At 41.4% G+C, this 25,264-nt stretch overlaps 1 protein-coding gene across 3 annotated transcripts in view; it reads right to left on the bottom strand.

The window, feature by feature from the left end:
* The window catches only part of LOC110506281 (USP6 N-terminal-like protein), a 34,950-nt gene that overhangs the window by 4,062 nt on the left and 5,624 nt on the right, over window positions 1–25,264 (bottom strand). Inside the window, exons 3-8 of one of the 3 annotated variants that reach the window (XM_036963885.1) lie at window positions 24,916–25,003; window positions 10,238–10,323; window positions 10,094–10,133; window positions 9,340–9,420; window positions 9,041–9,148; window positions 5,174–5,283 (exon numbers count right to left, since the gene is read on the bottom strand). In XM_036963885.1, the coding sequence (XP_036819780.1) occupies window positions 5,174–5,283; window positions 9,041–9,148; window positions 9,340–9,420; window positions 10,094–10,133; window positions 10,238–10,323; window positions 24,916–25,003 (513 nt within the window). Of the gene's footprint in view, window positions 1–5,173; window positions 5,284–9,040; window positions 9,149–9,339; window positions 9,421–10,093; window positions 10,134–10,237; window positions 10,324–24,915; window positions 25,004–25,264 lie in introns of those variants that run through there. The other 2 variants (XM_036963886.1, XM_036963887.1) reach the window with 2 other exon arrangements.

Here is a 25,264-nt window from a genome sequence, read left to right on the forward strand (position 1 = left end):
CTAAAACCCCAAACAGCAAGCAATGCAGGTGTAGAAGCACGTTGTTAACACATCATACCTTTTATATACTGTACAGATGTAGGATCTGAATTTGATCACTCTTTTGTTGCTGAGAATGTCCCTGCACCACAGTAAAGGCATATGAGCTTTGTGATTTAAATAAATGAACTGAAAAGATGAGGGGGGTGAGGGGTGAGTCTCTTTGTTAACAACAGCCGGTGCACGATCTCGAATGTTAAGTCCCATGTTTTTGCTCGCCCCGAGTTACAATATCTCATGATAAGCTGCAGACCATACTATTTACTAATGCAGTTTTCATCTATATTTTTCTTAGCTGTCTATTTACTAATAAGTAGTGTATTTATTCCTTGTGTTATAATTATTTTCTATCATTTCAAAAAAATCTTTCTCTCTACATTGTTGGGAAGGGCCCGTAAGTAAGCATTTCGCTGTTAGTCTACACCTGTTGTTTCTGAAGCCTGTGATAAATAAAAAAAACATTTTATTTGTTCGGGAATGACGATGAAAAAAATAACATCACATTTCTAATTAGACTGCGTGCCTGTGGGTGATTCTCAACATGCATACTCCCATGCTCTGAGTGAGTTCTTCGAGGGCATTCTCGAGTAGGTTCTTATTCGGACGAGAGTGTGGAGAACGCATACATTTCACATTTGAGAAGACTGCGCACTCCCGTGCTACTGCATCACCTTTTCCCTTTTAGAGTAGCTAAATTGCATCATCAACACGCCGGCTGTTCATCTATGCTGGACTTTCAACGACTACCCCCTGTAGCTAATGTTAAATATCAAACATGTGTAGATTGGAACATCTGAGTTAGTTTAATATTGCATTACTGTCAGTAAAGCAATTGAGACTATTAATCCATTTGTGTTTTGGATTATTTCGCTAAATAGAAATTTGGTTAATTACGCTACTTTCCATGATGTGTGGACAATATGTTTTGTGGGCAACATTACACAAGCTGACGTTTTGACCGTGTGGACAACATTACACAAGCTGACGTTTTGACCGTGTGGACAACATTACACAAGCTGACGTTTTGACCGTGTGGACAACATTACACAAGCTGACGTTTTGACCGTGTGGACAACATTACACAAGCTGACGTTTTGACCGTGTGGACAACATTACACAAGCTGACGTTTTGACCGTGTGGACAACATTACACAAGCTGACGTTTTGACCGTGTGGACAACATTACACAAGCTGACGTTTTGACCGTGTGGACAACATTACACAAGCTGACGTTTTGACCGTGTGGACAACATTACACAAGCTGACGTTTTGACCGTGTGGACAATATTACACAAGCTGACGTTTTGACCGTGTGGACAACATTACACAAGCTGACGTTTTGACCGTGTAGACGTCCTTTTTTACCTCAGATTGGTGATGTTAGTATACAGTGCCTTGCGAAAGTATTCGGCCCCCTTGAACTTTGCGACCTTTTGCCACATTTCAGGCTTCAAACATAAAGATATAAAACTGTATTTTTTTGTGAAGAATCAACAACAAGTGGGACACAATCATGAAGTGGAACAACATTTATTGGATATTTAAAACTTTTTTAACAAATCAAAAACTGAAAAATTGGGCGTGCAAAATTATTCAGCCCCTTTACTTTCAGTGCAGCAAACTCTCTCCAGAAGTTCAGTGAGGATCTCTGAATGATCCAATGTTGACCTAAATGACTAATGATGATAAATACAATCCACCTGTGTGTAATCAAGTCTCCGTATAAATGCACCTGCACTGTGATAGTCTCAGAGGTCCGTAAAAAGCGCAGAGAGCATCATGAAGAACAAGGAACACATCAGGCAGGTCCGAGATACTGTTGTGAAGAAGTTTAAAGCCGGATTTGGATACCAAAATATTTCCCAAGCTTTATACATCCCAAGGAGCACTGTGCAAGCGAAAATATTGAAATGGAAGGAGTATCAGACCACTGCAAATCTACCAAGACCTGGCCGTCCCTCTAAACTTTCAGTTCATTCAAGGAGAAGACTGATCAGAGATGCAGCCAAGAGGCCCATGATCACTCTGGATGAACTGCAGAGATCTACAGCTGAGGTGGGAGACTCTGTCCATAGGACAACAATCAGTCGTATATTGCACAAATCTGGCCTTTATGGAAGAGTGGCAAGAAGAAAGCCATTTCTTAAAGATATCCATAAAAAGTGTTGTTTAAAGTTTGCCACAAGCCACCTGGGAGACACACCAAACATGTGGAAGAAGGTGCTCTGGTCAGATGAAACCAAAATTGAACTTTTTGGCAACAATGCAAAACGTTATGTTTGGCGTAAAAGCAACACAACTGAACACACCATCCCCACTGTCAAACATGGTGGTGGTAGCATCATGGTTTGGGCCTGCTTTTCTTCAGCAGGGACAGGGAAGATGGTTAAAATTGATGGGAAGATGGATGGAGCCAAATATAGGACCATTCTGGAAGATGGAGACTCCTGATGGAGTCTGCAAAAGACCTGAGACTGGGACGGAGATTTGTCTTCCAACAAGACAATGATCCAAAACATAAAGCAAAATCTACAATGGAATGGTTCAAAAATAAACATATCCAGGTGTTAGAATGGCCAAGTCAAAGTCCAGACCTGAATCCAATCGAGAATCTGTGGAAAGAACTGAAAACTGCTGTTCACAAATGCTCTCCATCCAACCTCACTGAGCTCGAGCTGTTTTGCAAGGAGGAATGGGAAAAAATGTCAGTCTCTCGATGTGCAAAACTGATAGAGACATACCCCAAGCGACTTACAGCTGTAATCGCAGCAAAAGGTGGCGCTACAAAGTATTAACTTAAGGGGGCTGAATAATTTTGCACGCCCAATTTTTCAGTTTTTGATTTGTTAAAAAAGTTTGAAATATCCAATAAATGTCGTTCCACTTCATGATTGTGTCCCACTTGTTGTTGATTCTTCACAAAAAAATACAGTTTTATATCTTTATGTTTGAAGCCTGCAATGTGGCAAAAGGTCGCAAAGTTCAAGGGGGCCGAATACTTTCGCAAGGCACTGTATATGTTTATGGTCAACACGATGACACAATTGCTTAAAACAGATCAATATCTTTTGGTTTTGTACTGTTGATTTGGTCAAACACGCTGGGGGTCGCAGGACTTAGAGGGCAGCTATCATTTTCTTTCTCAATAAAAGTCTCTTAATAAAAGTCACGGGCCACACACCAATACACGGACTTGACAGTCAAACTATCTCATCAATAGCACTGTTGATAACCCATGGCGGGTCGTGATTCGTTGAACCTAGCAAAAAAAGTGGTTTGTTCCCTTTTGCAGCCCTCCGAAATCAATATAATGTCACAGCATGTATAGGTTATTTCAAGATTCCGTGTGGCCTTTGCATAGTGTCAAGTTTTAGGAATATAAATGTAACTTTCAACATTCATTTCCATGGTAATTGCACTTAACTAGTGCTTTAGACTGCCTACTACTTGTGATGCTAATCTTCATAGTTATCATAGTGAGAGTATGATGTAAAAAAAAAAAACTAGCCAATGTTTGCAATGATGAGAAAATAATCACTTTTTTTGACTGACTGTCTGTGTCTTGCTTGTGATATATATACATTATGTATCCAAAGTATGTAGACACCCCTTCAAATGAGTGAATTTGGCTATTTCAGCCACACCCGTTGCCGACAGGTATATAAAATCGAGCACACAGCCATGTAATCTGCATAAACAAACATTGGCAGTAGAATGGCCTTGCTGAAGAGCTCAGTGGCTTTCAACGTGTCACCGTCATAGGATGTCACCTATCCAACATGTCAGTTCGTGAAATTTCTGCCCTGCAAGACCTGCCCCGGTCGACTGTAAGTGCTGTTATTGTGAAGTGGAAACGTCTAGGAGCAACAACAGCTCAGCTGCAAAGTGGTAAGCCACACAAGCTCACCGAATGGGACCGCCGAGTGATGAAGAGCGTAGCGCGTAAAAATAGTCTGTCCTTGGTTGCAGCACTCACTACCGACTTCCAAACTGCCTCTGAAAGCAATGTCAAGAGCTTCATGAAATGGGTTTCCATGGCCGAGCAGCTGCACACAGGCCTAAGATCGCCAAGCGTCGGCTGGAGTAGTGTAAAGCTCGCCACCATTGGACTCTGGAGCAGTGGAAACACATTCTCTGGAGTGATGAATCACGCTTCACCATCTGGCAGTCCGACAAAATAATCTGGGTTTGACGGAGTGGAACGCCTTCCCAGAAGAGTGGAGGCTGTTGTAGCAGCAAAGGGGTGACCAACTCCATATTAAATGCCCATGATTTTGGAATGAGATGTTCGACGAGCAGGTGTCCACATACTTTTGGTCACGTCGTGTACTCGCCTAAATACATGAAATAGACTGCCTCTGTGTTGTGTTTATGTTTGCAATACTGTTACAACAGACAACAAAGACTGTACGAACATGTTGATCATGTATTTTGTGTACAGCATGAAGTTTCCTCCATATCAATAAGAGGGAAGCAGCAGCGAACAGTGAGAGCTAAGTAGGCAGCAGCTACGTACAAATCTATGTATAAATAGCACCACGAGTTCCAGAATATCCGAAACCGGAGCCACTCTAATATTAAATAGACTGGGAGATCTGATCTTAGATCAGCACTGAGACATTCAGTGGCAAGAAAAAGTATGTGAACCCTTTGCAAATATTTGGATTTCTGCATGAATTGGTCATAACATTTGATCTGATCTTCATCTAAATCACAACAATAGACAAACACAGTCTGCTTAAACTAATAACACAAACAATTGTACATTTTGTGAATAGCAAACAAACATTTTGTGAGTGTTTTTTATAGGGCATGGCAGCTCTAACCAACATCTCCAATCTCGTCTCAATGATTGTACTCCAGGTTAGCAGACTCTAAGGGTTTACATACCTTTTCCAACCTACACTGAATGTTTAAATGATGTATTCAATATAGACAAGAAAAATACAATAATTTGTGTGTTATTAGTTTAAGCAGACTGTGTTTGTCTGTTGTTGTGACTTAGATGAAGATCAGATCAAATTTGATGACCAATTTACGCAGAAATCCAGATAATTCCAAAGGGTTCACATACTTTTTCTTGCCACTGTACATGAACAGCCACCCTTATGGTAGAATACAGCTGCCAACTTACTTGACTCCGAATCGATCCATGAACATGATGTGGTTTCTAAATGTCCTATTCACATCCAGATCTATCTGTTTGATTTCCTGGGAGAAGATTCTGGCTTGTTCCTTCATCCTCTGAAAAAGTAAATTATAACAATATATACATTTCCTAAATCTCGTGCACACTTCAAACATATTAGAAATTAATGAACAGCAACAGTACACTGTCTTGGTAAAAAAATCTTTCCCCAAATATTTGTTCTTCTCAAAATCATAGATTCTATAGCATATAGGCAATATATTATTATATTAACTTTATATCAAAAGCCATAAATCCCTGTCAGTAAACCTCTGTTATTGTGTGATGTGCGTGTGATCTTTGTATCTCCATCTCAATGCCATTTGCCTGTTTTCATCCTACATACAGTAACATAATCCTCTCTCTTTTTGGAGCCGCACCCAACAATCAATCAAAAACTATGTCAAATCAAATCAAGTTTATTTGTCACCTGCGCCGAATACAAAAGGTGTAACTCTTACAGTGAAATGCTTACTGACAGGCTCTAACCAACAGTGCAAACATTGTATTAGGTGAACAATAGGTAAATTAAGAAATAAAAAACAGTAAAAATACAGTGAAAAATAACAGTAGCGAGGCTATATACAGATACTGGTTAGTCGGGCTGATTGAGGTATATACATGTAGATATGGCTAAAGTGACTATGCATATATGATAGCAGTAGTGTAAAAGAGGGGTTGGGGGGGGGGGCACAATGCAAATAGTCTGGGTAGCCATTCGATTACCTGTTCAGGAGTCTTATGGCTTGCGGGTAAAAACTGTTGAGAAGCCTTTTTGTCCTTGACTTGGCACTCCGGTACTGCTTGCCATGCGGTAGTAGAGAGAACAGTCTATGACTAGGGCCTTCCTCTGACAACGCCTGGTATAGAGGTCCTGGATGGCAGGCAGCTTATGTACTGGGCCGGAAGCACTACCCTCTGTAGCGCCTTGCGGTTGGAGGCCGAGCAATAGCCATACCAGGCAGTGATGCAACCATGACAAATCTTTTTAGTTTCCTGAGGGGGTATAGGCTTTGTCGTACCCTCTTCATGACTGTCTTGGTGTGTTTGGACCATTCTAGTTTGTCGGTGATGTGGACACCAAGGAACTTGAAGCTCTCAACCTGCTCCACTACAGCCCTGTCGATGAATGGGGGCGTGTTCGGTCCTCCTTTTCCTGTAGTCCACAATCATCTCCTTAGTCTTGGATACGTTGAGGTATAGGTTGTTATCCTGGCACCACCCGGCCAGGTCTCTGACCTCCTCTCTATAGGCTGACTGATCATTGTCGGTAATCAGGCCTACCACTGTTGTCTGCAAACTTAATGATGGTGTTGGAGTCGTGCATGGCCATGCAGTCGCAGGTGAACTGAGCACGCACCCCTGAGGGGCTCCAGTGTTGAGGATCAGCGTAGCAGATGTGTTGCTACCTACCCTCACCACCTGGGGGCGGCCCGTCAGGAAGTCCAGGATCCAGTTGCAGAGGGAGGTGTTTAGTCCCAGGATCCTTAGCTTAGTGATGAGCTTTGAGGGTGTTGAACGCTGAGCTGTAGTCAATGAATAGCATTCTCACATAGGTGTTCCTTTTGTCTAGGTGGGAAAGGGCAGTGTAGAGTGCAATAGAGATCGCATCATCTGTGGATCTGTTGGGGCGGTATGCAAATTGGAGTGTGTCTAGGGTTTCTGGGATAATGGTGTTGATGTGAGCCATGACCAGCCTTTCAAAGCACTTCATGGCTACGGACATGAGTGCTACGGGTCTGTAGTCATTCAGGCAGGTTGCCTTCATGTTCTTGGGCACAGGGACTATGCTGGTCTGCTAGAAACATGTTGGTATTACAGACTCAGGGACATGTTGAAAATGTCAATGAAGACACCTGCCAGTCACTATAATTAATCCTGCTGAATGTAGCAAGGGGTGGATGGGATTGGGGGTAGTTGTGAAAAATGATGGTCCTATAAACATGAAATGGTCTTGGTGTATAACATTACAATGTTTTTTGTTCAGCATGCTGGCTTCAGGCTGCAATATGTGGGGGAAGATTAGCACACTTCTATGTATGTTCATGTGCTGTCTAACTGCCATCAGAAAGTATGAACAACCCTGGACTTTTCCCACATTCTGCTGTGTTACAGCTAAATGGGTTACATTTGTATTTTGTGTCAATGATCGACACACAATTCCCCATAATGTCAAAGTGGAATTAAGATTTTATAGATTTTTTTTACACATTTATAAAAAAAGAAAAAGCTGAAATGTCTTGAGTCAATAAGTATTCAACACCTTTGTCAAGCCTAAATAACTTCAGGACTAAAGATTAGCTTAACCAGCCAGATAATATGTTGCATGGACTAACTCTATGTGCATTAATGGTGTGTGTCATTCTTTTTTCATGACTACCCCACCTTTGTACCCTACACATACAATTATCTCAGTCGAGCAGGGAATTTCAAACACAGACTCAACCACAGTGACCAGGGATGTTTTCCAATGCCTTGCAAAGAAAGGCACCTACGGGTAGATGGGTAAAGCAAAAAGAAGCAGCCATTGAATTTCCCTTTGAACATGTTGAAATGATTCATTACACTTTGTATGGTGTAGCAATACACCCAGTCACTACCAAGATGACGGAGAGGAAGGAAACCACTCAGGGATTTCACCATGAGGCCAATAGTGATTTTCAACCAGTTACAGAGTTAAAATGGCTGTGATAGGATAAAACTGAGGAAAGATAAACACTAAAGTAATACTGCAAACAATATGGCAAAGAAAGTCACTTTTGTTCCTGAATACAAAGCATTATGTTTGGGGCAATCCAACACAACACATCGCTGAGTACCACTCTTCATATTTCCAAGCATGGCGGTAGCTGCATCATGTTATGGGTATGCTTGTCATTGGCAAGGGCTAGGGATTTTGTTGTTTTGGATAAAAAAATAAAAGGAATAGAGCTAAGCACAGGCAAAGCCCTAGAGGAAAACCTGGTTCAGTCTGCTTTTCAACAGACGATGGCAGACAAATCCACCTTTTGAGCACGACAATAACCTAAATCGCAAGGCCAAATATACACTGGAGATACTTACCAAGACAACATTGAATGTTCCCGAGTGGCCTAGTTACCGTTTTGACTTAAATCGTCTTGAAAATCCATGGCAAGACTTCAAAATAGCTGTACTGTACACCAATGATCAACAACCAACCTGACAGAGCTTGAAGAATAAAAAAATAAATAATGAATGGGCAAATATTATACAGAGACTTGCCCAGAAAGACTTACAGCTGTAATCACTGCCAAACGTGATACTAAGATGTATTGATCAGGGGGCTGAATAGTTACGTATCTAATCAAAATATCTCAGTGTTTTATGTTCCGTAAATACTTTGACATTACAGAGAATTTTGTGTACATCGTTGACAAAAAATGACAATTAAATACATTTTAATCCCACTCTGTAACAGGACAAAATGTGGAAAATGTCAAGGGGTGTGAAGACATTTCTGAAGACAATCACAGGTATAGGGTATTCAGTAATGTTGAAAAGTTTTTTTTTTCATGAACTCTGCCCATGTAGTGAACCTGGTTACTGATAGCGTAGCCTAGCACAATGACATCACTTTCCTGAGACCTGAAGTAGCAGTTGCCTTCAAATCATAACAACATGGTTTAGTGGTCCTGAGTGACCACTGGCTTTAGACTGCAACGTGCTGGTTGGAGCACGGTATCAAATCCCACTGTTTAGAGTAGATGCTTGATGAACCAACAGTGTGTGTATGTGTACGTGCGTGCATGCGTGCGTGTGTGCGTGCGTGTTAGATACTGGGTACTCGCTTACCTCATACTTCCCCTGGTTCTCATTCTTCACCTTCTCCACATCCAGCATCAGGGCCCAGGCCTGGCCTCTCAGCTGCAGCGGGATACCCTTATACACACGCTTTACCATCTGAGGGGAGAGCAGTGGTACACACAGGGGAGACAGGGGTTAGACAGGGGGAGTCAGGGGATGAACAAATGGGGGGGTTGAGGCAGGAGTGTAAATGTTGAGTGAGCATTTCAGGCTAATATAAACATTTATAAACACATGGAAAGGATGTGGAGTGTGTCTGTGTCTGTGTGTGTGAGAGAGATTCTCACCCTGTCACTGTTCCTGTATTTATCCCATTTCTTCACCATCTTCAGCCATTTCTCCACCCTTTCAATTTCCAGGTTATTTTTCTGTCAGGGCGAAACAGAAAACACATTGTAAACTAGGTGAAATGTTATGTATGCAAGATGAAAACACATGTACATGAATAAGGCGCATTTACGCTATTCAGTATAGTACAGTAATGAACACAGTACTTACAATGTTTCTTCTAAAACTACAACCAAATTAACTCCCTTTGTGGGATCATATAAAATATCACTTGACTTGAGAACCTGGTGTCCTGACCCCACTGCTATGATTGGGCATGTGCTGGTTTGTACTGCATTGACATTTAAAATTGAGGAGAGTTTATCCAATTCTGCCCAAGGTTAAATATGGTATTAATTGAATCAATCACGACCACATGACCGGTTCTATGGTGAGAGGAAGCGTAGCTCCCATTCCAGGAGTGAGTGAGATGCCTAAGGATCGGCTTCGCCTTAGATGGATGTGGCCCTAAGTTAGCGGGAGGGCGGCATGGATTGGCTAATACACATACACAGAGCACGCACTAAGCATTGACACACACACACACACACACACACACACACACACACAACAGCTGCACAAGGAACATTACACCTCTATATGTTAGAGGTCACACTTGAAAGGTTAGTTAGTGGCTTCAATATACCGCATAACAGAAACTGTAGTGTGTCTCTTTGACCCTTTTGATGCATATGTTACATTTCCTCTTCTTACCTTCTCCTCATGTGCACTAGGGGTTGGCAGCTCCTTGTCACTGTGTGTGGGGGGGGGGGGGGGGGGGGGGTGGACAACATCAGTCAGATTCTGCCAGTCAAGTAATGTGTACAATACTGTACACACAAACCCAGTTTGACTTACTGCAGAAATCCGAAACGGTCGGTGACTCTGTAAATACTGTAGTCTGCATCCTCCCAGGAGTCAATCACCACCCCCTCCTGTCTGCCCTGGAATAACACACAGACAAATCAGAAACAGCACACAGCCAAGGGAAAACATGCAGTAAGTTGGCCTGTTGCTTTTAAATAGTTAATTCAAGTCAGACTTTGGGCCACTGGGAAAAACACAACACATGCTGTTCTCTAGAGAACAATGCATTTGATTTTAGTACAAGCGCATCACATCGCTCTGCCTGTCTCAAAGATGATACAAATGGATGCATTGTGTCTATCTATGCTGTGTTAAATCGCGGCCATTAGAACAGAAAATACCATTGCCATATGTACATTGTGGTGCAGATATTGCCCAAGGGGCGGAGGATAATTTTCTCTCAGGACTAGTCAATGGACTACATAGATGTGGCTAACTATTAGAAAGCATAGAAAACAATCAGAAAGCAAGTTGCGGGCAAAGAGAGAGAGGGTCGATACATTCAGCCTACAGAAACCACAGAAACCAAACCATGCCACCACAGATGAACGATCACAGCGATGGCTCCCTGAGGGTAGACTGCAAATGGTGTCAAGTGTGGGAAAGTGAGGGCTAAAAAGTGTGAGAAAGTGAGGGCTAAAAAATAGGTCCTGGCGGATGTCATTTGTGGTGGAGAACGCAGAGAGAGGAAAGGGGGAGATGGATATAGTTAAGCAGTGAAAGGGAGATGAGAAGGAATGTGTGGAAAGTGAGAGAGAGAGAGGGAGAGAGAGACACATGGTCAGAGAACATGCTTGGACTTCGTAATGTTCGTCCATGCATACACTACCGTTCAAAAGTTTGGCGTCACTTAGAAATGTCCTTGTTTTTAAAAGAAAAACACGTTTTTTTTGTCGATAAATACAACATCAAATTGCTCAGAAATACAGTGTAGACATTGCTAATGTTGTAAAATTACTATTGTAGCTGGAAACGGCAGATTTTTTATGGAATATCTACATAGGCGCACAGAGGCCCATTATCAGTAACCATCACTCCTTTGTTCCAATGGCACGTTGCGTTAGCTAATCCAAGTTCATAATTTTAAAAGGCTAATTAGACTAGTTAAGTATCTGGAGCATCATTGTTTGTGGGTTCGATTATAGACTCAAAATGGCCAGAAATAAATATCTTCTGAAACTCGTGAATCTATTCTTTTTCTGAGAAATTGCCAAGAAACTGAAGATCTCGTACAACGCTTCACAGAACAGCGCAAACTCCGCACTAACCAGAATAGAAAGAGAAGTGGGAGGCCCCGGTGCACAACTGAACAAGAGGACACGTACACGTGTCTAGTTTGAGAAACAGATGCCTCACTGGCAGCTTCATTAAATAGTACCCGCAAAACATCAGTCTCAACGTCAACAGTGAAGAGGCGACTCCGGGATGCTGGCCTTCTAGGCAGAGTTGCAAAGAAAAAGCCATATTTCAGACTGGCCAATAAAAAGACATATGGGCAAAATAACACAGACACTGGACAGAGGAAGATTGGAAAAAAAGTGTTATGGACAGACAAATCTAAGTTTCAGGTGTTCGGATCACAAAGAAGAACATTCGTGAGATGCAGAAAAAATGAAAAGATGCTGGAGGATTGCTTGACGCCATCTGTCAAGCATGGTGGAGGCAATGTGATGTCTGGGGTGCTTTGGTGGCGGTAAAGTGGGAGATTTGTACAGGGTAAAAGGGATCATAAAGAAGGAAGGCTCTCACTCCATTTTGCAACGCCATGCCATACCCTGTGGACGGCGTTTAATTGGAGCCAATTTCCTCCAACAACAGGACAATGACCCAAAGCACAGCTCCAAACTATGCAATAACTATTTAGGGAAGAAGAAGTCGGCTGGTATTCTGTCTAGAATGGAGTGGCCAGCACAGTCACCGGATCTCAACCCTACTGAGCTGTTGTGGGAGCAGCTTGACCGAATGGTAAGAAGTGCCCATCAAGCCAATCCAACTTGTGGGAGGTGCTTCGGGAAGCATTGGGTGAAATATCTTCAGATTACCTCAACAAATTGACAACTAGAATGCCAAATGTAATTGCTGCAAATTAAGGATTATTTGACGAAAGCAAAGTTTGAAGGACACAATTATTATTTAATTAAAAATCATTATTTATAACCCTTGTCAACGTCTTGACTATATTTCCTATTCATCTTGCATCTAATTTCATGTATGTTTTCATGGAAAACAAGGACATTTCTAAGTGACCCCAAACATTTGAACGGCAGTGTACCTAGGTCTGGCCTGGTGGACCCATGACTGTTTCTGCAATCAACAACACCATCAGAATACCGGCCAGTCGGACAATTTTTTAAGGGACAATGTGGACCACCCATCCTTTCAATGTAGCAACTGTTTGCTTGCGGAGGACGACAGGAGAGAATTACCTACTCTTAGCAAACTAGTACCGAAACTAGACAAGCTACTGGGGAATCCACGCTCGTTTACTTTTTCTTTCTCTTCTAGGAGAAAGCAGGATGCCACTCTGGCATGCCACTCTGAATGTTTGAAGGAGTACGGGACTATAAAAAAAAATAATCTTGGCTCCTGGACTCTGTCCATGCATTTCAAGGCTGCATTGAGACAATGACTTATCAAAGACCCAATACCATCTCAATCGCTACCACTGTGTCGCTGAGTTGTCATAATGCTGCAGCAAATGTAAGTAACTTACTTCATGTCCCCCTAACTGCCCTGAATGCCTCCGTTGATCCTACAGATATTGTATGCAGTAATCATGTGCCTATGAACTAGAGTTATGCTGTTAGTACTGAGGAGGTGTGCCCTAGTAGGAAGTTCACTGTGTGCAGCTCACCCTGCACTATCAGCTCAAATATAAATAACATGAGCATGTCTACTTCTGATAAGCTTCCCAATAAAGCAATAAAAACAATCAAGTATCCTATAAAAGTGCTAAGAATAGCCACATTAACATATGTAGCCTCAGAAACAAGGTTCCTGAAATCAATAACTTGCTAGTAACAGATGACGTTCATATTCTGACTGATCTGATCTCCAAACTCACTTAGATAGTAACTTTGATGATACAGTGGTAGCAATACATGGTTATAACATCTACAGAAAAGACAGAAATGCCAATGGGGGTGGTGTTGCAGTCTATATTCAGAACCACATTCCTGTAAAGCTTAGAGTCTCTCAGGTTAAATACTGCTAAAGTAAAATGCATCACGTAAAGCCCATTATTGTGCTGCTATAGATCACCAAGCTCTAAAAGTCAGTATCTGGATAATATGTGTGAAATACTTGATATTGTATGTGATATCAACAGAGAGATATATTTTCTGGGAGATTTCATTATTGACTGGCTATCATCAAGCTACCCACTCAAGAAAAAGCTTAAAACTATAACCAGTGCCTGCAACCTGGCTCAGGTTATCAGTCAACCTACCAGGGTAGTTACAAACAGCACAGGATTGAAATCATCAACATTTATTGATCACATCTTTACTAATGCTGTAGAAATTTACTTTAAAGCAGTATACAAAGCTATTGGATGTAGTGATCATAATATAGTAGCCATATCTAGGAAAACCAAAGTTCCAAAAGATGGGCCTAATACAGTGTACTTAAGGGGGCTGAATAATTTTGCACGCCCAATTTTTCAGTTTTTGATTTGTTAAAAAAGTTTGAAATATCCAATAAATGTCGTTCCACCTCATGATTGTGTCCCACTTGTTGATTCTTCACAAAAAAAATACAGTTTTATATCTTTATGTTTGAAGCCTGAAATGTGGCAAAAGGTCGCAAAGTTCAAGGGGGCCGAATACTTTCACAAGGCACTGTATATATTTCCACACTGAGGTTGGAATAATACTAATAATTTAGTGTAAGAGCTGTTTGAAAAGACGACCGGAAATATCAGCCTGTTTTGGTGGGATGGAGTTTTGGCCTGCCTAGTGTTAAATTAGTGAATAAACCAAAAAGAAAGAGTTCCAAACCATTCGGCCAATAAAAGCTAGTTTCCAGTTTTCCCCTCCCCACTCAGACCACTCCCAGACAGTCCTAGCAAAGTTATTGCTTAATAAATTCTTCCTCTTCGCTAAGAGGCTATTCTTATTTATTTTTGACCATTTGAATTGAAAACCACCACAGTGAGGTTCTTAATTGTTACCCAGAAATGGTTTGATATGGAGATAAAAACGGCTGCGTTGGACCATTAAAACCAACCAAAAGCTGGTCTTAGCCGTAACAGTTGGTTATGGCATGTATTTTCACAGCAGATGTACAGCTTATCCAGCCCTGACGCACAGTGTTCATATGAACATGGAACAAGAGAGATGTCCTTTTTTTTGCCCCCGTAAACCTCATATTTAGAAAATCTTAATAACCAAAGCTATATTAAAAGATCAAGTTTGGGAGCATCCCCTTTCAATCTATGCAGGCTATTGTACATTACCCTACTATAACGACAGCTGGTTCAATAGCCATGTGTCTGGTGTCTTTCTTATCTTAGCCATGCATTAGCCAAGTAGCCAATCCATAAAATGTTTCTAAAATGGTCTACTCGTGAGGCTTTTTGTGCAGTCGTGTTTTTGCATTATTCACAATTCACTGCCTACCTGCAGTGCATAAACTCCTCTAGTCGGTTGGTTCCATCCCCATTTCCAAAGAGCACCACTTGTCCGGTTAACAAAGACCTGCTCCTCCAAATTAAAATGATTCAGTCCTGTAGCGCCATATGAAATGGTAGGCCCAGGCTATATCTTGCTTATTGACAACGTGCCTCACACATACAATAAAATGTACGGTAGCCTAGTATTTTTTCATTTGAGGAGAAGTGCCATGTGTAAAAGGCCTATACCAGCTGATGCCAATTACGACAACGTTGCCTGTCAACACTGTTTGAAGCCTGAAATGTGGCAAAAGGTCGCAAAGTTCAAGGGGGCCGAATACTTTCGCAAGGCACTGTATATAATAGGCGGAGTCAAAGGAAAGCCCACAAAATTGTCAGAGACTCCAGTCACCCAAGTCATAAACTGTTTTCTCTGCTACCGAATGGCAAGTGGGACCGGAGCGCCAAGTCTAGGACCAAAAGGCTCCTTAATAGCTTCTACCCCCAAACCATAAGACTGCTGAATAATTAATCAAATGTCCACTGGACTATTTACATTGACTGCTCCCTCCCTCCCCTCCATTTGTTATGTACACTGCTGCTACTCACTGTTTATTATCTATTTATAGTCACTTTAATCCTACCTACATTTACAAATTACCTCAACTAACCTGTACCCCCACCCCCCCTGCACATTCGGAACCAGTACCCCCTGATATAGACTCGTTATTGTTATATTATTGTGTTACTTTTTCTAATTATTTACTTTAGTTTATTTGGTAAATATTTTTTATACATCATTTTAACCCATTTTATAAGAGATTCTCCAAAATGTAAATGGTCCAGGCATTTATACACTGCTCAAAAAAATAAAGGGAACACTAAAATAACACATCCTAGATCTGAATGAATGAAATATTCTTATTAAATACTTTTTTCTTTACATAGTTGAATGTGCTGACAACAAAATCACACAAAAATTATCAATGGAAATCAAATTTATCAACCCATGGAGGTCTGGATTTGGAGTCACACTCAAAATGAAAGTGGAAAACCACACTACAGGCTGATCCAACTTTGATGTAATGTCCTTAAAACAAGTCAAAACGAGGCTCTGTAGTGTGTGTGGCCTCCACGTGCCTGTATGACCTCCCTACAACGCCTGGGCATGCTCCTGATGAGGTGGCGGATGGTCTCCTGAGAGATCTCACCTGGACTAAAGCATCCGCCAACTCCTGGACAGTCTGTGGTGCAACGTGGCGTTGGTGGATGGAGCTTTGGTGGATTGGATCCAGGTCTGGGGAACGGGCGGGCCAGTCCATAGCATCAATGCCTTCCTCTTGCAGGAACTGCTGACACACTCCAGCCACATGAGGTCTAGCATTGTCTTGCATTAGGAGGAACCCAGGGCCAACAAGGGGTCTGAGGAACCCAGGGCCAACAAGGGGTCTCACAAGGGGTCTGAGGATCTCATCTCGGTACCTAATGGCAGTCAGTTTACCTCTGGCGAGCACATGGAAGGCTGTGCAGCCACCCAAAGAAATGCCACCCCACACCATGACTGACCCACCGCCAAACCGGTCATGCTGGAGGATGTTGCAGGCAGCAGAACGTTCTCCATGGCGTCTCCAGACTCTGTCACGTCTGTCACATGTGCTCAGTGTGAACCTGCTTTCATCTGTGAAGAGCACAGGGCGCCAGTGGCGAATTTGCCAATCTTAGTGTTTTCTGGCAAATGCCAAACATCCTGCACGGTGTTGGGCTGTAAGCACAACCCCCACCTGTGGACGTCGGGCCCTCATACCACCCCCATGGAGTCTGTTTCTGACCGTTTGAGCAGACACATGCACATTTGTGGCCTGCTGGAGGTAATTTTGCAGGGCTCTGGCAGTGCTCCTCCTGCTCCTCCTTGCACAAAGGCGGAGATGGCGGGCCTGCTGCTGGGTTGTTGCCCTCCTACGGCCTCCTCCACATCTCCTGATGTACTGGCCTGTCTCCTGGTAGCGCCTCCATGCTCTAGACACTACATTGACAGACACAGCAAACCTTCTTGCCACAGCTCGCATTGATGTGCCATCCTGGATGAGCTGCACTACCTGAGCCACTTGTGTGGGTTGTAGATTCCGTCTCATGCTACCACTAGAGTGAAAGCACCGGCAGCATTCAAAAGTGACCAAAACATGAGCCAGGAAGCATAGGAACTGAGAAGTGGTCTGTGGTCACCACCTGCAGAACCACTCCTTTATTTGGGGTATCTTGCTAACTGCCTATCATTTCCACCTGTTGTCTATTCCATTTGCACAACAGCATGTGAAATTTATTTTCAATCAGTGTTGCTTCCTAAGTGGACAGTTTGATTTCACAGAAGTGTGATTGACTTGGAGTTACATTGTGTTGTTTAAGTGTTCCCTTTACTTTTTGGAGCAGTGTATATAAACTCTAGTCGTACTTTATCAAAATCATTTTCAAAGTCCGCTATAAATAGCCTGGTTTCCAAATTGTGTGAGTGTTCTATTGTTTCCAGTACTTGCCTTATATTATCTCCAATGTACTGTATCATCCATGTAAACAACCTGTCTAATTAGAGTGAATAACGTCTGACAATTCCTTTTCAATTCTATGCGCTATACATTTTGCTAGACTTTTTGCACCACAACACTGAAGTGTAAGGGGCCTCCAATTTTTTTAAACGGACTGGATCTTTATATTTCCCACTTGTATCCTGTTTCAGTAATAATGAAATCAGACATTCTTGGTGAGTGTCTGATAATCTACAATTTATATAGGAGTGATTAAAACATGCTAATAATGGTCTTCTGAATATATCAACAAAGGTTTGGTTTACCTCAACTGCCATCCAGCCCTGGAGTTTTCCCAGCCTTAAAGGCTTTAATTGCATCAAGAAGTTCCTCCTCTTTCATTTCACCATCACAAGTCTTTCTGTACGGCTGTTAATGTTACAGTATTAATAGGAAACAATCCATACAATTAGCTTCGGTTAGAGGAGATGGAGGAGACTGAAACCAAAACATACGCTTAAAGTACTTTGCTTCCTCTTTCAAAATATAATTAGGTGAATCATGGGTAACTCCATCATTTGTAAGAAGTTTCAGTCAATTACTTCTGGTAGCATTTCTATGTTGAAGATTTAAAAATAATTTAGTGCATTTTTCCACATATTCCATCCAGTTTGCTTTATTAATAAAATATATTCCACTTTAACTTTCTTGAATAAGTTCCTCCATTTTTTTTTGTTTTTCCTCCAACTTATGCTTATATGGTACCATTTTTATTGCTATCTATCTGTTCTGTTAGACCTTCTATGTCCTTTGTTAGTATGGACTCCTTTGACTTAAATTGCTTTTGTTTTAGAGATGAGTTGTCATGTTCGTCGTAATGATGAGACCAAGGCACAGCGTGATAAGAATACATTCTTCTTTATTTAAACGAAGACCACTAAACAAACTAACAAACCGTTATGACAAACCAAGTGCTGCCAAGTGCTGCCACATAGACAATAACCCACAAAACCAAAATGGAAAAATGGCAACCTAAATAGGATCCCCAATCAGAGACAACGATAAACAGCTGCCTCTGATTGGGAACCAATTCAGGCCACCATAGACCTACATCTACCTAGACAAACCACAACCCCATGGATATACAAAAAAACCTAGAAAAGTGAAACATACATACCACCCTCGTCACACCCTGACCTAACCAAATTAATAAAGAAAACAAAGATAACTAAGGTCAGGGCGTGACATGAGTACTGAATTGCATGGCCTCTAACGCCACATTTAAATGTGTCCCATACAATAAGCGGATATGCTGTACCTATGTTATGTTTAAAAAAAATGCAGTTAAAAATGCATCCTCTAGTTAAAAACAAGTTATTATCCAATAGGCTATGATTGAATTTCCAATATCTTCGCCCACATGGAAATTCAGTAAGGGTAATGTATATGCCAATTATCTGATGATCCGACAGCATTCTATCCCCTATCAACACTTTTTTCCACTTTTGGTGCCAACGAGAATGACATAAGAAAGAAGTCAAGACGACTAGCTTGATTGAGCCTCCGCCAAATATATATCACTAGGATATTTAAGGCTCCATATATTCACTAGTTCCAATGTATTCATGACATTCATGACATCCTGAAGAGCATGAGGGTGATATTTTGTCATGTGATTTCCTTTACGGTCCATTGAGGTATTTAAAACAGTATTATAATCTCCCACCATAATAATAGAGTCTTGTATTGTATGCAGGGGTGATCATTTATTATAAACTCAGCAAAAAATGAAACGCCCTTTTTCAGGACCCTGTCTTTCAAAGATAATTTGTAAAAATCCAAATAACTATATAGACCTTTATTGCAAAGTGTTTAAACACTGTTTCTCATGCCTGTTCAATGAACCATGAACAATTAATGAACATGCACCTGTGGAACGGTCGTTAAGACACGAACAGCTTACACTAAAGAGGCCTTTATACTGACTCTGAAAAACATCAAAAGAAAGATGCCCAGGGTCCCTGCTTATCTGTGTGAACGTGCCTTAGGCATGCTGCAAGGAGGCATGAGGACTGCAGATGTGGCCAGGGCAATAAATTGCAATGTCCGTACTATGAGATGCCTAAGACAGCGCTACAGGGAGACAGGACGGACAGCTGATTGTCCTCGCAGTGGCAGACCACGTGTAACAACACCTGCACAGGATTGGTACATCTGAACATCACACCTGCGGGACAGGTACCGGATGGCAACAACAACTGCCAGAGTTACACCAGGAACGCACAATCCCTCCATCAGTGTGTCACAGCATCATCGGACTGAGCTTGTTGTCATTGCAGGCAACCTCAAAGCTGTGCGTTTCAGGGAAGACATGCTCCTCCCTCAAGTGGTACCCTTCTTGCAGGCTCCTCCTGACATGACCCTCCAGCATGACAATGCCACCACCAGCCATACTGCTCGTTGTGTGCGTGATTTCCTGCAAGACAGGAATGTCAGTGTTCTGCCATGGTCAGCGAAGAGCCCGGATCTCAATCCCATTGAGCACGTCTGGGACCGGTTGGATCGGAGTGTGAGGGCTAGGGCCATTCCCCCCAGAAATGTCTGGGAACTTGCAGGTGCCTTGGTGGAAGAGTGGTGTAACATCTCACAGCAAGTACTGGCAAATTTGGTTCAGTCCATGAGGAGGAGATGCACTGCAGTACTTAATGCAGCTGGTGGCCACACCAGATACTGACTGTTACTTTGGATTTTGACCCCCCCCACCCCCTGTTTGTTCAGGGACATATTATTCCATTTCTGTTAGTCACATGTCTGTGGAACTTGTTCAGTTTATGTCTCAGTTGTTGGATCTTGTTATGTTCATACACATATTTACACATGTTAAGTTTGCTGAAAATAAATGCAGTTAACAGTCAGAGGATGTTTATTTTTTTGCCGAGTTTATATACAGTATTTACAAAGAAGCATGGATCATCATTATTTGAGCCATATCTGTTGATGGTCCAATAACATATTTTAGATCATCCCTCTACCTTGCTGTTTGGACAGTATCAAAATAACTGTTAATTAATATCATCACCCCTTCTGAGTTTCTTTGCCCATGGGAGAAGTATACAGTTGAAGTCGGAAGTTTACATACACCTTAGCCAACTACATTTAAACTCAGTTTTTCACAACAACATTTAATCCTAGTAAAAATTCCCTGTTTTAGGTCAGTTGGGATCACCAGTTTATTTTAAGAATGTGAAATGTCAGAATAATAGCAGAGAGAATGATTTATTTATCACATTCCCGGTGGGCCAGACGTTTAGTATTTGGTAGCATTGCCTTTTAATTGTTTAACTTGGGTCAAACTTTTCGGGTAGCCTTCCACAAGCTTCCCACAATAAGTTTTGGTCGATTCCTCCTGACAGTGCTGGTGTAACTGAGTCAGGTATGTAAGCCTCCTTGCTCGCACACGTTTTTTCAGTTCTTGCCCACAAATTTTCTGTAGGATTGAGGTCAGGGTTTTGTGATGGCCACTCCAATACCTTGATTTTGTTGTCCTTAAGCCATTTTGCCACAAATGCCACAAATTTGGAAGACCCATTTTGACCAAGCTTTAACTTCGTGACTGTCTTGAGATGTTGCTTCAATATATCCACATAATTTCCTTCTCACGATGCCATCTATTTTGTGAAATGCACCAGTCCCTCCTGCAGCAAAGCATCCCCACAACATGATGCTGCCACCCCCGTGCTTCACGGTTGGGATGGTGTTCTTCGGCTCGCAAGCCTCCCTCTTTTTCCTCCAAACATAACAATGGTCATTATGGCCAAACAGTTCTATTTTTGTTTCATCAGACCAGAGGATGTTTCTCCAAAAAGTACAATCTCTGCCCCCATGTGCAGTTGCAAACCGAAGTCTGGCTTTTTTATGGAGGTTTTGGAGCAGCGGCTTCTTCCTTGCTGAGCAGCCTTTCAGGTTATGTCGATATAGGACTCGTTTCACTGCTCCCAAGGTAGAACCAGGCCTACAATTTTTTTTCTGAGGTCTTGGCTGATTTCTTTTGATTTTCCCACGATGTCAAGCAAAGAGGCACTGAGTTTAAAGGTAGACCTTGAAATACATCCACAGTTACACCTCCAATTGACTCAAATTTTGTCAATTAGCCTATCAGAAGCTTATAAAGTCATGACATAATTTTATGTAATTTTCCAAGCTGTTTAAAGGCACATTCAACATAGTGTATGTAAACTTATGACCCACTGGAATTGTGATACAGTGAGTTATAAGTGAAATAATCTGTCTGTAAACAATTGTTGGAAAGATTACTTGTGTCCTGCACAAAGTAGATGTCCTAACCGACTTGCCAAAACTCTAGTTTGTTAACAATACATTTGTGGAGTAGTTGAAAAACAAATGTTAATGACTCTAACATAAGTGTATGTAAACGTACAACTGTATTTCACCCTCCCCAGTCCATTTTCCACTCAACTTCATCTAAAATGTTGAATGAGTTTATATTCCCTCTCTTTGAGCCTGGTAAATATTGTTCTTCTTTTCTTATTATCTGCTAAGCCATTACAATTCTAACTGGCCCTACTTATTTCACCATAATGAGATACAAGTTTCAAATCTATTCATCATCAACACTTTTTGTGTACACTTGTAGTATACACATCTCAGTGCAAGAGGCGTCACTGCAGTCCCTGGTTCGAATCCTGGCTGCATCACATCTGGCCGTGATTGGGAGTCCCATAGGGCGGCGCACAATTGGCCTAGCGTTATCCGGGTTTGGCCGTCATTGTAAATAAGAATTTGTTCTTAACTGACTTGCTTAGTTAAATAAAGGTTAAATATATATATATATATATATATATATATATATATATATATATATATATATATATATATATATATATATATTCAATGTATTAAAAAGTACCATAGTGATTGAGTGGCCATTTAGCTGTACCATGATATTTGCATTGCTACTAAGTAACCCTCCAATTGTTCTCCACTACTCCACCCGGCAGACCACCCCCGCCCCCCCGGATCCCTAGGCCCCTGATAAGCCAGGACCCATCCTTCGAAAAGAGCACACAGTGCCACCCGCAGAACAGAAGCAGATTAACAGCTAAAAATATTTCCATTGCTCTCACCTCAATTTGGTTTATATATAGCTCTTACGGAAAAATATATATATTCAAATATCTTGTGTATCTTAATTTCCATCATTTACAATGAATATGCGTAATAATGTCAGCATTTTGTGCAAAGGATTGTTACCTATAACCAGGATTTCCATTGCATAACATTTTTCTCAAGCAATTATTATTTTAGCAAAAAATGATTGTGATTCATCCTATATTGTCCCTAACATCCTTACCCCCTTGCAACAGATGTGATGAATTGATAGAAACTACTGCACTGCTGGAGCTAGGAACACAAGCATTTCGCTACACTCACAATAACATTTGCTAAATATGTGTATGTGACCAATAACATTTTATTTTATTTACATTTTGTTCAAGCTGTTTTCTAGTGACATTTATTTGGATACATCCATAACAATGAGCTAATAAGGCGTGATTTCACCTGGCATGGAAAATGTGCTCTCGCGTCAGGACACTGCTGTTCAGAGGAGCTAGCCAACAACATAACACAATCACTTCTAACTGAAACTGGAAAAATACTGCAAACTAGCTGTTATTGTTTCATTTGACTGGTTTTTCATTTATATTTATTTGTATATATATCCATAAAACTGATGCTGATTCATGATTTCGACTGGATGAGAAAAGCTGCCTGTGTCTGTCTCATCCCGACTTCCAACTCCTGACACGTTCATTACTATGCGACAGCTGGAGATCGAACTTGAATACTGAAACAATGTTGCAAATGTCAGAGAGACAGACAGCGAGGTTTATACAAATCTCTTCTGTTGAAAAATAAATGTTAGTCTAAAAGAAATATAAAGTCTACATGTTTTTTTTATAGTGGAGATAAAGTTTATAAATTGCCTGGCTGGGCTGATGAGACAGTGGATTGTGCAGTCAGAAGGAACAGAGTAAATAGGCATTTTAAAGTCATAGATATGGAATAGACACCGGCTGGAATGCAGTTTTAATCAATCAGCATTCAAGATTACGCCCACCCATTGTATAATTAAGCAATAAGGCATGAGGGGGTGTGGTAAATGGCCAATATACCATGCCTAAGGTTGTTCATGTGAGTGGAGTGGAGTGCCTGGACACACCCATTAGCCGTGTGATATTGACCACATACCACAAACCCCGGAGGTGCCATATTGCTATTATAAAATGGTTACCAACGTAATTAGACCAGTAAAAATAAATGTTTTGTCATACCCGTGGTATATGGTCTGATATTCCACGGCTGTCAGCCAATCAGCATTCAGGGCTTGAACCACCCAGTTTATAATAAGTCATAACCTTGTTTGGCAAGACAACATCAAAGGGCAGCCAAGTTGTTGTCTTTGCCAAACAGAAACAGAAATGGCAAGCCATCTGCACCTTACATTAAACAGAACACCCATGGTGAATTGCACTAGAAACCTGGTGTCTGTACTGTCACCACCTGAGGTCTGAGACAGTGTGTGCTTCTTCTGTTCAGAAGTCAAATACCACATAGACAGTAGAATCCTACGGACAGACAGAAATCAGCTGATTTCTGGTATGGTTCAGTAGCTGAGAGAGACCACGGTGTAATTGATTGCTATGGTCTAGCTGTGGCCGTTGTCACAGGTGTTGCTAAGGCCAGACAGGGTCCCCTCTACAGATGTAGGATCTTAATTTGATCACCCTATTGCGGGATAACTTTCCTGCAATGCAACATATGTTTTACTTGTAGTGTATTTAGGGTTTTAAAAAAAAGGCTTCTAAAGTGTGTATTTCGACTTTGAAATATCAGACTTAATTTTCTCTTACAAAAATATGTATCAACCCTACAATTTTTTTTTGTGGCTACAGGATTATTTTCCTTCTGTAGCAAACTGGCTCAAATGCAGATCCTATGTACAGTATGTTCTCATGTCTTGTTGCCTGTGAGCTAAATTTAACTCTGTCTCATTCCCACTCGCTCTCTCTTGCTATTTTGAGTGTCAACTCTATCTCATTCGCTGTAGTTCTCCCTCTCTCGCTCTCCCTCCCTCTTGCACTTTCCAGTGTCAGTGTGTCTGCTGACACACATTTGAAGAGGGGACACTGTCAGACAGATATTGCTAGGGTAATTTGGATCGCTTGAAGGTCATGACCTCCAGTTTGTACTAAACAGACTGCATAATCTATCATTTTATAACGTATACTTCGATAGGTTTTATAGAATTAACAACATACATGCACATATAGGCCTATGTAATCACTCGTACAGTATGATTGTGTTTGCCTGGCAACTGTCACTGTTTTAGCTGCATATGTGTGTCTAAATCTCCTCCATATTATATAATAATTTTCTGTTACACAACAAACCACAAGCATGCTATTAGGCTTCTTCATCAACCCACACACACATTGCTTAGCAACACACATACACACATTCAAATTCGGCTTCTCTTTCTTCTCCCTCTTAGAGCGACGGTCACTCTTTTTAACAATACGCTCAAAGAAGTGCGAACTCTTCCTCCTGTGTGAACCAGATGGACAACACGCAGACAGAGAGGACATGTGGTACAGTCAGACGGGATATAACTCCATGACATGTACGGGAAGATGGAATGCATGTTTGTTTAAAGTACAAACTCAGGCCAAAGTGAATTAACATCTGATCATCAAGGACGTGCATTACAAACTGCACTCGCGTGGACACAACAACAGCTCTGCTGTTTGGTTTTGACTGGTGTGGGTGATCTATTTCCTTGTTTATGGAGGTGATGCAGGTGGTGCA

Source organism: Oncorhynchus mykiss, chromosome 26 (genome assembly GCF_013265735.2).
Source record: "Oncorhynchus mykiss isolate Arlee chromosome 26, USDA_OmykA_1.1, whole genome shotgun sequence".
Taxonomy (NCBI): Eukaryota; Metazoa; Chordata; class Actinopteri; order Salmoniformes; family Salmonidae; genus Oncorhynchus; species Oncorhynchus mykiss.